This window comes from Lytechinus variegatus, chromosome 15 (assembly GCF_018143015.1).
Source record: "Lytechinus variegatus isolate NC3 chromosome 15, Lvar_3.0, whole genome shotgun sequence".
Taxonomy (NCBI): Eukaryota; Metazoa; Echinodermata; class Echinoidea; order Temnopleuroida; family Toxopneustidae; genus Lytechinus; species Lytechinus variegatus.
The window spans coordinates 11,368,837-11,383,132 of record NC_054754.1 but is presented as its reverse complement, the minus strand read 5'-3'; the positions used below and the strand labels follow the sequence as shown (position 1 = coordinate 11,383,132).

At 35.3% G+C, this 14,296-nt stretch overlaps 1 protein-coding gene and 1 long non-coding RNA gene across 3 annotated transcripts; one reads left to right on the top strand and one right to left on the bottom strand.

The window, feature by feature from the left end:
* Window positions 1–420: 420 nt before the first annotated feature.
* On the top strand, window positions 421–9,923 carry LOC121428797 (sperm acrosome-associated protein 9-like). Of its 2 annotated transcripts, none has more exons than XM_041625633.1 (5): window positions 421–580; window positions 5,596–5,750; window positions 6,344–6,568; window positions 8,642–8,840; window positions 9,560–9,923. In XM_041625633.1, the coding sequence occupies exons 2-5, from the start codon at window positions 5,607–5,609 to the stop codon at window positions 9,859–9,861; spliced, it is 870 nt and encodes a 289-aa protein (XP_041481567.1). In that variant the 5' UTR covers window positions 421–580; window positions 5,596–5,606; the 3' UTR covers window positions 9,862–9,923. The 2 variants fall into 2 exon arrangements, with proteins under 2 accessions (XP_041481567.1, XP_041481566.1); XM_041625632.1 differs by having other exon boundaries at window positions 421–584.
* Window positions 9,924–10,631: 708 nt separating this feature from the next.
* On the bottom strand, window positions 10,632–13,914 carry LOC121428799. The gene is made up of 2 exons (XR_005971836.1): window positions 13,201–13,914; window positions 10,632–13,048 (listed from the first exon to the last, which is right to left on the bottom strand). It is a non-coding gene; the product is annotated as an uncharacterized LOC121428799 (long non-coding RNA).
* Between the last annotated feature and the right edge of the window lie 382 nt (window positions 13,915–14,296).

The following is a 14,296-nucleotide window of genomic DNA, read 5'->3' as shown; positions in this document are numbered from 1 at the left end:
CCTTGACCAGACCGACCTCTGGGGAGACAAGCAAAAAAAAAAAAGGAAACGAAAAGGGGGGGGGGTTGAACCCCCGAACCCCCCCCCTTGCGTATGCGCCTGATCTAGATTAATTAGATAAGATTAGATTAGTACGAACATAAATCGCCCGATTCGCCTATATGCCTCTTCAATGGTGGTATATTGCATGATTTACAGACTTGCAAAAAGTGCATGAGAATGAGACATAAAATGTTAGAAGCTCATCTGTGACAACTTTCTACTCCGTGTAACTTGATTATTGAACCGCTGTTGACATACACCTTATTAAACACAAAAGGTGTTCCGAACCATGTTAATGGCTAACCACCAACACAAAGGTTTCCATTGTTCCTGCTTACCGCCTATCATTCCTGTGGGGATAATTGCCCAGCACAAGTGCACCGCTGGGTCACGCGTTGTTGATCATCACAACAAACTCTCAGTTGACAAAAGGTGTACATACGTGAATGTAGTCTGCAAGTCTTCTGCGAGCCATACGAGTGTGAAATCTCGGTGAAAATACGTATTTTTGACGGACTTTTGCACAAGAGCAACCAAAGTAGGTAAGATATGATACATTTTATCACATTTTTTTGCCTTTCAAAGACATTCATCTGGGAGAAATTAAGGATCATGCGATTGTTTTTTGTACCCACATTTACGCGCGATGCACCTGTCAATCCTATTTCCTTAGCAACGAAAATTTTGATATATTCACACCAAAAGCATCAGATTAGTTAGACATTGATGTACAATATGTTTTCTTAGAAGTATACAGATTTAATTCATATACATTTCATGTGAAATATTGCACGTATAAGCTAACCAAATCCGGGTGAACGTCGATGATTTTTCCTTAGCAACGGCAGGCGACCACACAAGCAGCACCTCCGATCTGGGTTACGGCTACCCCTCGATCGGTCCGTGGCATCGGGGCGGATGCACGAGGTACTGGTCGTCTGCCCGTATCTCGGGTCGATCGCATGTTTCTGGCACTCATTCAATGAACAAGGGTATGATGGTTTCTGGTAATATACACAGCGATACACATACTACTACTAGAGTTTACTTTTTTTCTATCTCAAATATTTAGCTATCTAGATGCAAGACTGTGACTGAATATTAAAGGAATTCAAGGATTTTTAATTTTGGAGGCTAAGAATTAAGAAATTTGGCTGATTTATACTGAGTAAGTTTATACACTCAGTAAGGGTACAGTTTATATCCCCTCCCCTAAATATTTTTTTCCATCACCCTATCTTACAATTAAATATAGGTGCATGTTAAATTGGTTGAAATTACCACACATTCTTTTTGAGTTTTTTATATTTTCAAAATCCACAAATGCACCAGCTGTTATAAATAATATTCATTGATATCTATATTAGCTATTTTAGCTATGTCTTTAAATCAATGAATTGGATGACTGAAATAGTAAAATACAAAGGTAATGAATAATAAATCCATGAATTGAAGATAATTCATTTATATGAATTATGAAAGTTTGCATTTTATGCAGAAAAGTGTCAAAATCAATATGGCATTGATAATTGATAATGGTTTGAACAGCTATGTATTTTTCATTATTATTATTATACTCTATTAATTCATACTGGTATTATTAGTATGATTATTATAAATATTGTACACAGATATTTGAAGCTCTGTATTGTTAAATTATGGCTGGATATCAGAGTCCTTTTCAATACAAAGGGGAATCAGACAAGGTTGCCCACTTTCAGCATTACTTTTTATCCTTGCAGCAGAATTTATGTCTAACAAAATAAGAAATAATGAATATATAAGAAGTATACCTGATTTGAAACCAGAATATAATTGTGAGGTTAAAGTACTACAATATGCTTATGATACCCTGTTATTATAAAAGATCACTAGAATTGATAAATGATGTACTTGAGTTGTTCGGAAATGTAGCAGGTCCAAAACTTAATAAAACTAAAACAGTAATCATGTGGCTTGGGAGAAGTAACTCCAAATGGTCACTCAATGATATTGGTCTATCATGGACAGATATTCCTACAAAATACCCAGGGTTTTACATCTCACCTGATATAGAAAAAGCATGAAAAATGAAACTATCGAAATTGCAAAGATTATTAGACAATTGGAGAAAAAGAATGCTTACTATTTTTTGAAGAGTAACCATTGTGAAAACTCTAGGTTTAAGTCAGTTAGTACATATTCTCATGGTTGATATTATTCCTGAAAAAATGTTAAAAAGACTGAATTCTCCAATATATACTTTTATTTGGCAAACAAAGATGGAAAAAGTGAAAAGAACTATAATGACCAAGAAACTGAACAAAGGAGGGGTCAACATGATTGATCTAGATACCCCAAAATTGAGCTTTTGACTAAAATGGCCGGGGCGCACTCTTGCGTCAAGTAAAGGAATGTGGTGTAAATTCAGCCTTTATTGGTTTAATATTTTAGGTGGTATGAAACTACTCCTTAATTCAGACTTTGATGCTTGGAATATAAAACATATATGCAAGCACCATCTTCCAGTATTTTACATTGAAATATTACAGGCCTGGTTAAAGATAAAGAAGAATGCATGTTTAAAATATCACCCTAAACTACATCGTCTACAATACGAAATTTTGTGACATACCGTAATAAAAATGTAACCTTTCACAACAGCACCCTATTTTTTGAAGGATGGTGTAAATCTGGGATAGTAGTTTTGAAAGACATTATCAGGAATGGAAATTTCTTACCTACAACAGAAATTCATTCCCTTCTTAAGTCACAGAAGAGTAAGCAAAAATTGATATTTGATTACGTCAGGCTATCCCTAAAATCTGGATAAATGATAAGACAACACCTTTTATCAACCGCAATAATAAACCTTCATTAGAGTTTCCCAAAATAGATGTAGGAGCAAGAAATCAAATTAAAAATATTTACGATATTTTATTCTACTGTATAGACTATTATCCTTTCATCGAGCACTAACAGGTGCTATTTGTATTGGGAACAGATAATTGGGTCCCCATTAGATTGGAAAAAAAAAACTTTTAAAAGAAACTTGTGTCACTGTAAAGACGATAAACTGAAAGAATTCAATTTTAAGGTTATATATAATTTATTGCCTGTAAGAAAGAATTTGTTTAAATGGAATGTTATAACAGTTGGGAGATGCCCGCATTGTTATGTGGACGAAGATAATGTACATACTTTCGTTGAGTGTAAACTAAATAAGAGATTCTTTTCTTATTTGACAACAGTAGGTAAGTTGGAATACAATGTTGATCTTCAAATAACAGAATTGCATTTACTTAAAGCCCACAAAGAAACCGGACTAGATTCATTTCTTACAATTGCTTTTTGGTGCATCTACAAATGTATACTTATAAGAAACAAAACAGGAAAAGATTGTCGAGAATTTGATTTGTAATATTTGTTTGACAAAGAAATATGTAAACATGTGATGTGACTTTGAATGTTCAATTATGTATATAATAAATGCCCATGGTGGGTTAAAAAAAAAGATTATTATTACAGTGTATTATCATAATGTTATTATATTGTTAGTACTGGTAGTAGTATTAGTAGCATGCAGTAGTACAGTAGTAGTAGCAGATTTTTCTCTTGACGGTGGATGAATGGAATTCCGAATTCCAATAAAAATTAGTTTACACAAACACACACCCTCACACACACACATATATATACCAGTACTATATTAACATAGAAATTTACGTCGTATACTTGAAAACCCTGGTAATTTCCTGGACCAGGGAAAGAGACAAGTGAAATAGTAATTTTATTGTCCCCAAGAATAAAATGAAATGGATTTACACAAGATGTAGCAGGGTCAAGGTTTGAAGTAGCAGATATTTTACTTTTATTCATTTTTCCATTTTATCAAATTCAATCCTGTTCTTTGATGAAAAAATATGACTCAAATACATGTACATGTATCATTGTGAATATGCGTGGAAAGCATTTAATAGCAACATTTAACTTCAGGGATATCTCAAATCTATCAACATTGTAGTTTTGGGCCGGGGGGATGTATTTTGCCCCAATACTAAATGTTTAGGGTCCAATTTGAGCGAGGTGTGTGGGATGGTCGTGGTACTAAACCCAATGAAAGTAAAGGTAAACCTACATCCGTGATCATTTCCATGATTTCCGCGTTGTACATAATGTACTTGTTTAGGGGTTCAATTCAGGGAATACTTGTCAAGGGCCCATCAAGGATACGGTATGTTTCCAATACTTGTTGAGGGTAGGGTTTCAAATGCCAATACTTGTTAAGGGATGCATTTACAGAACATGGAAAATACTTGTTTAGGGTGCTCTATGAAACCCCATGGTCACGCATGGTATCCACTTGTCAATGGAAGTGGCCCCCTGGGGTTTTGGGATATATATATAAGGTATGAGTGTCAACTTGATTACTTGACTATAGCTAGTGAGCACTAGCTAATTTCAAGAGAATATGTGGGAATTACAAATTATTCAAGTTCTTGCATAATACACATAAATTGATGCTGTGAAATAAAGGAAATCACTACTGAAATCTTGATTTTTCTATCTTCATTCGATTCTATGCCACAAACACCAGTCATGCTTGGGAAAAGGAAGTTTATTTTTTCCCATGCCTGATCTTCCATCTGCCAATTCCATGTGTGCATCATAGAAATCAATCAATCACTGAACCGGAATCCAAGTTATATTGACTTCCAGTTCCGCAAGACGGCTGGTATAGCGTCAAGACAGCAATCTGCTCTTGTTTATCAATTGGTTGTCATGGTAACAATTGATTCTAATGGGAGCAATATCGTAAATGCCTTTGCTCATCAATATTTTGTGCATGGGTGTGCTGTCTCACAAAAAGGTGAATAAAAACAAATACTAATTGCAAATGGTTGCCATGGTTATGGCATAGACAGCAGAAGTATATTTTGCAATATTGTGTTATTATCTGGGCAGTTACGATCTGCGTTTCAAGAAGTAACGAGTGTTGATTGCCTATATAAGCAGGAGGGTTCCTACTTGTTTTGAATTTAGTTTTGTAAATTCTAAAAAAAAACGTCACTGGTACTGAAAATAAGTGTTGTAGAGGATAAAATTTGATACTTATTTGGCAATATGAGTAAGTAAACCTTTGTGAATATAATTGATTGCAGTTCTCATTTTAGTTGAAGGGTCCATATGCATGCATACTTTGTTAATAATATTCTAGTCACAATTTCATATCTTAGTTCACTTAAATTTTATTCAATGATTTTTTATCCACTTTCTCATCTCCTCCTTTTTCCTCTTCCCTTTTTCCTCTTCCTTTTTCTTCTTCCTTTCCCTCCTCTCCTTCTTTTCTTCCTCCTACTTTTCTTCCTCCTACTTTTCTTCCTCCTACTTCTTCCCTTCCTCCTCCTTTCTTCTCCTTCCCTTTTCCTCCTTCTCCTTCATTTCATTTCCCCCCACTTTTTTCTCCTTCATTTCCTTTCCTTCTTATCCCTCTCTTTCTCCAGCCCGATCAACCCCTACTCCAATAATAATAATGAGTATATGCGACGTGCGTGTATATTTTGACTCACACAGATCAAGCAGACATGGATGCTATACGCAGAGACGTTGCAAAGGAGAAGGATCGTTATAAGGTCCTCCAGCAGCAGCAGTTTACATTCATCAATGCCATGGCCAACACCAGGACAGATGCATATGAGAAAACCAAACCAGTCAGATCCATCAATCATGTTAGTTATAAAGATTTGTACCAGCCAACTTTTCACCCCCCCCTGCAGCTAAAAGAATGGAATTCCAGAAGAAAAGGAGCATTGCTTTTACTTGTGTGTACAATGTTTTTTAGGGAAAGGATAGGCTCATATTTTCAGTTTGGAAGTTACAAAGAAAAATCTGTTCCTCTGGAAAAAAAAAGAAAGTCTGTTTCTATGCCTAATCAATATGCAAAGTGTATCATTTTACAAATTTAAATGACAGATTGTTGGTTGAGAAATTTAAGAATAAACAAAGGCTGTTACAGCTAGCATATATCTTTTTATCTAATATTTTAAAACAAATCATATAGAAGTGTCTGTCATAAATCATGAAATGGAAATATGATATATAAATCACAAAATGGAAACCTTCAATAGGAAACAAAAGGAACATCAGTCTATATGTAGCCAGCAACCATGAATTGCTATTATTATTTTACTGACCAATTAAAAGGGAATTCTCCTGATTTGTGGTATCTGACAAGTGTTGATATTATTTTAAAAATTCACTTATTAAAATTGGTCATATGAATTTAATATTCTTTATTTAAAACATTTGATCTCAATGACAGGTCAAAGAACTTTTTGAGCGTAGCCGCAACGCTACCGACCGCCGAGCCATGAAGCAATGGCTAGACTTGGTAGGAGAGCTGACGAATATCGTCATGCGCATCTCCAATGTGAATCCTGATGCAATCAAGGAAGGTCCAGCCTGTCAGGCCATTGCCCGATGCAGGACGTTACTCAACCCTAGCAATGAATTTTCATCTCTACGAGCGGGATACCCTCATCAGGAGGTTGGTTGATTATATGCAGCATCTGTGATTCACAATTTATATATTATCAAATATGCTCAAAATCTGCTGCTCTGGTCCTTAATGGAACATCTTGTATCACCCATAACTTTCTAATTCTCAAAAGTCTTCTCTGGTTATATCTAAAAGAATAGAATTCAAAATCTTACTCCATACATGGTAAGCATCGCATGGTCAGTACCCTATATACCTTCAAGACCTCGTCTCAGAATACATTCCCACCAGAAATCTCCGCTCCTCCAATAACAAACAGCTAAATGTACAGAGAACAAATTTAATGCTAAAAGAAAAGGCCTTTGCCTCTTCATCTCCATCTCTCTGGAATGCTCTTCCCCTGAGGATCCGATCAGCAGATTCGCTTATAGCATTTAAGAAGTATTCAAAATCTGCTTTCTTACGTTTGTTGAATGTTGTTAAGGTAATTTGATCTGTCCATACACTCTCAAAAGCATTATTATTATCATTATCTGTAATCCCCCACCCCATCACTCTGCACCTCAGAATAGTTTACAAGATATATGGCGCATAAATGCTGTAATTATTATTAGTAGTAGACATTATTACTGTTATGATCCAAAGTAAGAATTAAAAGAGCATGTACATAGAATAACTGTCTTCATTGAACACATAATTTTTGTTGATGAAGAAATATATATGTTGTTTATAAAAAACACATACATACATACAAATGGACAAGTGTCAGCTTAGCTTTTTAACACACAACATGCAAAGTTTTTTTTAAAATGTCCCTATATGCCTATATTTGTTATCATTTTTTTCTCCTTAAAGGTCAAGTCCACCTCAGAAAAATGTTGATTTGAATCAATAGAGAAAAATCAGACAAGCACAATGCCGAAAATTTCATCAAAATCGAAAGTAAAATAAGAAAGTTATGACATTTCAAAGTTTCGCTTATTTTCAACAAAATAGTTATATGAACGAGCCGGTTACATCCAAATGAGAGAGTCGATGATGTCACTCACTCACTATTTCTTTTGTTTTTTATTGTTTGAATTATACAATATTTCAATTTTTACGAATTTGACGATTAGGACCTCCTTGCCTGAAGCACAAAATGTTAAAATAATGGAATTCCATGTGTTCAGGGAGGAATGAAACTTCATTTCACATGACAATGACGAGAAAATAAAAATATTTCATATTATAAATTACAAAATAAATAGTGAGTGACGTCATCAACTCTCTCATTTGGATGTAACTGGCTCGTTCATATAACTATTTTTGTTGAAAATAAGCGAAACTTTTAAATGCTGTCACTTTCTTATTTTACATCCGATTTTGATGAAATTTTCAGTGTTATGCTTGTTGAATTTTTCTCTTTTTATTCAAATCAAGATTTTGTTGGGATGGACTTGTCCTTTAAGAATCTATATTTTGTTCATTCTATCTATATTTACAAACTGGCAAGTACAAGTTGGTTTTCGCATGGTAATAACATTAAAGCTTGTCTTGGTGTATTTTAAAAAAGTTACTAAAGCCAAGGTCTCTATAATTGAGACATTTTGAGCTGTTTTAAGAGGATTTGGTCATGTCAACGTTGGTTACATTATTTCTGACTTTGAAATGTGTTTTCAAGGTCATATTTAACAGTTTTTTATGAAATAACAGGGGAGCGTTTCATGAGAGGACTTGTCGGACGTTTTATCCGACAAGTCCCATTTTATCCGACGGTTACCATAGTAACAGTGCCTCACAGCCAATCAGAGTCAGAGAAAGATGTCAGATCTGACAACTTGTCGGACAAAAATGTTGATGAAACAACAGGTCTGTGTGGATAACTGACCATGTTCTTTTTTTACTACAATTTTCATGTTTTGCCCCTCTCAAGGTACGGTTTGCATATATAGTCAGTAGGCCCTATTTTGGGGTATTGCATTATGAAAATGAATATGACCAAAGGTTTGCATTCGTGACAACCATGCACTTGGTGGATATAGGCCAATGTTCCCTGCGATAAACCTGGTGGCAGCAGTGGGATAAGTACATTGCCATGATTTATCTGTAATCAAGTATGACCTTTCTATCTATACCTAGGTGAACCATTTAAGCTGCTCAGAGGCCCGTGTCCTCTATGGAGGCTGCGTCAGTATAGTCCCCCTTGTGTTTGACAACTTACTCAAGATATACAGCATCATCAAAGAGAGTGGGAAAGAGCTGCAAGAAACATGGCCGCCACAGACACAGAGGCCGAGGAGTATACAGAGTGCAAGGCATCAACGATCTAAAACTGAAAGTAAGTATCAAGATATTTCTTTGTATATGCACCAAGTTATGGGTTGACCTAGATTTCATAGAGGTTTACACCATATCATATGAGTAAACATTGAAAGCATTATCCAATTCGTTGTTAGAATCACTAATTTAATTTCCCCTGAATCCCACAAAATGTCTTCCGTTTGTATGTATGAATATAAATTTTTTACTAAATGATTGTGGGAGACAATGAATAAAAAAAGGCTTTGCATTCTCTCTGCAAACATTGTTTTTTTTTCAAGCTGTATTATTTCATGTACCCCATTTCACAGAATTTCAGCATACTTAATTGTCATTTGTCTATTATTTCACAGCATTGTGCCTTGCTTATTTGTTTGAGATCTGTGATAATATAATTATCCCTAAAGACTTCATAACTCAAAACTAGTTTTAGACCTGCGATTATCCATGCATATCACAACTGTCCATATAAGAATTTAAGTCAAAATTAGTTTTAGATCTGTGAAGAAAATTGCATATTATAATTGTCCATATTAGAATTTAACTCAAAATGAGTTTTATATCTGTGATGATACATGCATATTATAATTGTCCATATTACAATTTAGCTCAAAATTAGTTTTATATCTGTGATGATGTATAATTATTTCTCATGACTTTCAAGATATTAACTGAATTATTGCTCACTCTTCTCCAGTTTAGCATTAATTATCAACATCTTATGATTTTTGTTAACAGCCCAAACCCCATCAAGAGCAAAGACAGCCATCGGTACAAGGACCGCCCACGAAAACTGCGAAAAGAGCACCGACACCAAGGACCTGACGAAACGCATGCTCAAGCTCTCCTTCACCAAGATGCCGAAAGGTCACGACGAGAACACGCTCTTCTACAGACGGACCCTCAACGGCCGGGCAGACAAGCTTCACATTAACGGTGAGATAACGTTGGACAAGGCTCCCTGGAGGGGCGCCTCGTATGAGAAGATCAACCACGTTGATCATCGGAGGTTTGTCAATCTGGAAGATAAGTTTTATTGAGTGGCTTGAGGGATGTGATTGGGTTTCTTGGCATTTAACCCTATCTAGTCCGGGGGGGGGGGGGGGGGGGGGCCGAGGCCCCCTCTCAACGAGTCGTGCGATATTTTCGCCGCGCAAAATATTTTGACCGCGCTGCTCACTGACTTTTTACTTTCAAGTCTTGCGCAACTTTTGAGACCAATTTTGCGTCACCCGGGTACGTGGTTCCGAAGTTACGCAACGTTATGTAAGTGCATGTCAGACCAAAAATTGCTCAAAAACGTGATTTTGTGTACAAAGTCAATGTAAATTGTGTTTTCAACCAAAAATCATAAATGTATGATTATTTTTAGTTTTGCTGGCCTAAATGTATGTATTTTATGCTGTTTATGATCTTAGAAGAGTTCCCAACGAATTTCATTGAAAAACAATGAAAAACAAAAGGTCTAAAAAACAACGAAATACATAAGAAATTGCAAAAAACAATATAATACATAAGAAATTGATCTGATATCACAATTTTTTCATGTACACTTGCGAAGAACATCACAAAGAGTTTCTATGCCAAAAATTAGAACATTTGGAGCTTTATTTATGGAGTTAAAGGAAGAAGTATGATTTTTGCATTCTAATTATGCATAAATTAGCATAATTACATAATAACGATTCGCATGAAATAAATTACCATACACTTTGTAGATTATATCCCAGACAACCTGCGTGCCATTTTTCGGCGCGATCGCGCGGTCGACGGCTGAGATCTCAAGGGGGGCCTGGTAGGCCCCCCCCCCGCCATATGAACTCCCAAAATACCCCGGCCTAGATAGGATTAAAGATCATATATACCCTTGTTCAAATCTAATTGAAAATGTACATGTATACTTCTGTAGTCCTGTTACATTCCAGGTGATTCCCAAAGTATTTTTACAGGTAGATGCTGTGTAATGTCATCTTTCATGTGGAATTTGACATTAATAGGAGTGTTAATCAGGTAGCAGGTGTCACTGAGAGTAGAATCCCCAATAGAGGTTATGTAATGCTGTGTACATTCGTCGCTTGGCATTGTATTGCACAATCATTATCTGCATTCCTTAACCTGATAGTGCCCATAGCAGGCCAAGGATTGTTTGGTGGAACAACATTATTGGCTAAGCCCTAAAGTTGAAAGTATAATACTGGTATTGCTTACTACTTTTAACAAAATTTGGGGTTGTCAAATAATTCACTTTACATTAAAGCATGACAATACAGCATGGCAACTCATCGGTTCCCTTGTCGTTGTCGTCTAACAGAGATATTGCAAGGCAATAGGAAAATATCAATAAAGGAAATTTGATCTTAGTAAACACCAGTCAGGTTTTTTTTCTTTTTAATTGCCGAGAATCCTGTGTTCATGAATTATCTATCATTCTATGAAGCAGTTTGTGGACACCATCTGTGCATAAACCTCTGTCTGACATGGGAACAAACTTGGACCGAATATGACTGCCTATCTCTAGTCTGCTGGGCAAACCCTTCACTCGAAATAAGGGTCTGAATGTGCAGCCTACTCATGCCTTGTGAAGGCCCGAGAACGGCAAGTTTTGTGTGTGCTAGTCTTTGCGTGGAGGCACACTTGTTGATCAAAGTTCCAATGAGGGTCTGTGCCTGCAGACTAGCCTATCTCAGATCCCATGGCCCGTATTCTGAAGTCGTGTTTATTTTAAACTCTGGCTTTAAGTTGTGGTTTAACTATGAAAAGCCAGTTGTTACATACATCACTAACAGTAGAGGTACTATGTATCAGCTCATTTGCCTCCCAAAACATTATTAACTGCCTGGGAAGGATAAGTATGCGATAGTCTTCACCATTAAAGAAAAAATAGTAGAGCACAGTTAACATGAGAAGCATTCACTGTAAACAAAATTTTGAAGCATTTCCCATAATTTCAGCAGTTACATGTATTGTAGACCATGGTCTAAGTTAAACCCGACTTCAGAATATGGGCCCATGTGTTTGCCACAATGACCTATACAGAGTTTGAAAGAGCAGCTTCTAAGCTGTCAAGGGTAATGAAAATTGTTGAAAACAATAACCTACATTGTGATCTTGATTCAATGTGGATTGATTGGTTGTATTGTTTTCCTTATGGACCTAAAATTGATTTGCTAGTTGCTATTGATTGCAAGATTCGGGTATCACTCTTGAAAGTTGATTATTCTGTGTTCATTTCTTCTGTCTGCATTTATGATATCTTCAATTTTTTGCAGAATTATTTTATTGATAGTTCTTTGCTTTGAGTCTGTACGGTACAAGCCACCTCAAAGTACTTCCTTATTACATGTACAAGGCGACATTGATACATTTTTTTTTCATAATTTGGATGTGGTTGTATATATTCTTTAATTTATTTCATATCTTGTATGGTTTCATTCATTTCAATTTGAAATATTAATGTGTGTTGATTGAAATGTGTTTAAAATATATATGTAATTTATGAATACTGAAATTTGAATATTCAGTTCTTGAAGTTTAGTCATGAGAGTTGAACAATAAGAAAGTATCCTGCCCGAGAACTCGAAAATATCCAGTGGCCTTTATAGTTAGTCTTTCAAAGTTCAGTATGATTAATATTTAGCTCACTCGGCCGATCAGGTAAATGAGTCATCATGTGGCATAACCCAACCTTTTGTGACAACATCTGACATTATTTACGAAAGGTTAGTAGCCTAGGATGTCCTTTTTAGAAAATATAACTTTAATGTACGAATGGAGGATGCAAAGCGTCATATATTCCTGATGGTTTCTAAGGGGTTCGGCAGATGGGACCTAACACCAATAAAAAATGTATATGCGATTGCAGAGCCTGACTGCATCTCTCAATGGTTTGAGGTTTTGCTTCTGGTACTATTTGCTAATAAACTCACAAGAAGTTAATGTTTTGTGCATGTATGGGATATTCTGAAGTAATTAGATGTACTTATTTAGCATTTTGAGCCTCAAGTGATGTAACACATTGTGTTTTCTCTTGCTATTATCACATGTTTTTGTGGAAGAAATTGCCTAGACCTAGCATAATAATTACAAAATCGCATGTTTGATCAAATTTACCATTCTACCAAAATTTTGTGAATAATCACTCTGCAGTTGTGCAACTAATGTCTCTCAGTTTTAGCTGAACAAAAATAATCTTTGCTCCATGTCATAATAGCATCTCACTCATTGCACCTAATTTTAGAAGTATCGTTACCTGGGGTGACTTTGGACACAACAGAAAATGAGTATATTGTCATCAATAATAATAGCTACATTTATATACTTATATTATTATTATTATTATTAATAAATAAAACACTTTATTCTGTTGTGTCCAAAGTCACCCCAGTTTATGGTAACTAATTAAATATTGTGATGAATAGAAACCAAAATCTTACCTAAAGAAATGTTTTCGCCAAATTTTACTTCCAGCTAGTTTTGACAAGTAAGAACAATAGTATGTGCATTTCTTTATTACCCATACAGCAATTCTACTTATTAATTTATGTTTGTTACCAAAGTATCTTTTTATATTTGATCAAAGAGATGGTATTTTTTCAATCATGTGATCAATGGTGAGTTATGAATAAAAACGGTAATTTTAAAAATGGAATTTCATTATTCATTAGGACTATCAACACATTCAGATTTATACATACCCAGTAGTCTAAATCACCTATTATTTTGTGAATTTATTATGCATGTGAAATTATTTATTCTATTGTGCTTTCCAGATTTGCCCTAGTCATGAGGAGCATAATTGAATGATGCGTGAATATCAGTTTGAAAGTATTATAAATGTATTTTTAAAATAAAATTTATTGTAGCTAGTGAAAATAGGGTCACTACCCCATTGTGAAATGATATTGATAATTACTAGATATACATGAAGATGGTTATACAAGTCACAACATTTATAACGATGGAAGCTTTAATTGTTGAAATGTTGTTATATCTACTTTTATTCCATATTTCTTATATGGACAATTAAAGTTAAACCTGTTTGGTTACCACCGTTTGGGACCACCTGTCTATAGAGACAAAAGCTTGGTTTTTGTCTCACCTGCGAAGCAAAGTAAGACTATAGGCGCCGCTTTTCCGACGGCGGCGGCGGCGTCAACATCAAATCTTAACCTGAGGTTAAGTTTTTGAAATGACGTCATAACTTAGAAAGTATATGGACCTAGTTAATAAAACTTGGCCATAAGGTTAATCAAGTATTACTGAACATCCTATTAGAGTTTCATGTCACATGACCAAGGTCAAAGGTCGTTTAGGGTCAATGAACTTAGACCATGTTGGAGGAATCAACATCGAAATCTTAACCTGAGGTTAAGTTTTTGAAATGTCATCATAACTTAGAAAATATATGGACCTAGTTCATGAAACTTGGACATAAGGTTTATCAAGTATCACTGAACATCCTGCATGAGTTTCACG

Coding starts and splice junctions, on each gene's coding strand:
- LOC121428797 (XM_041625633.1), top strand. CDS start 5,607: ATGGATGCTATACGCAGAGACGTTGCAAAGGAGAAGGATCGTTATAAG. Junction 5,751..6,343: donor CAGTCAGATCCATCAATCAT/GTTAGTTATAAA, acceptor TCTCAATGACAG/GTCAAAGAACTTTTTGAGCG. Junction 8,841..9,559: donor TCAACGATCTAAAACTGAAA/GTAAGTATCAAG, acceptor TTTTGTTAACAG/CCCAAACCCCATCAAGAGCA.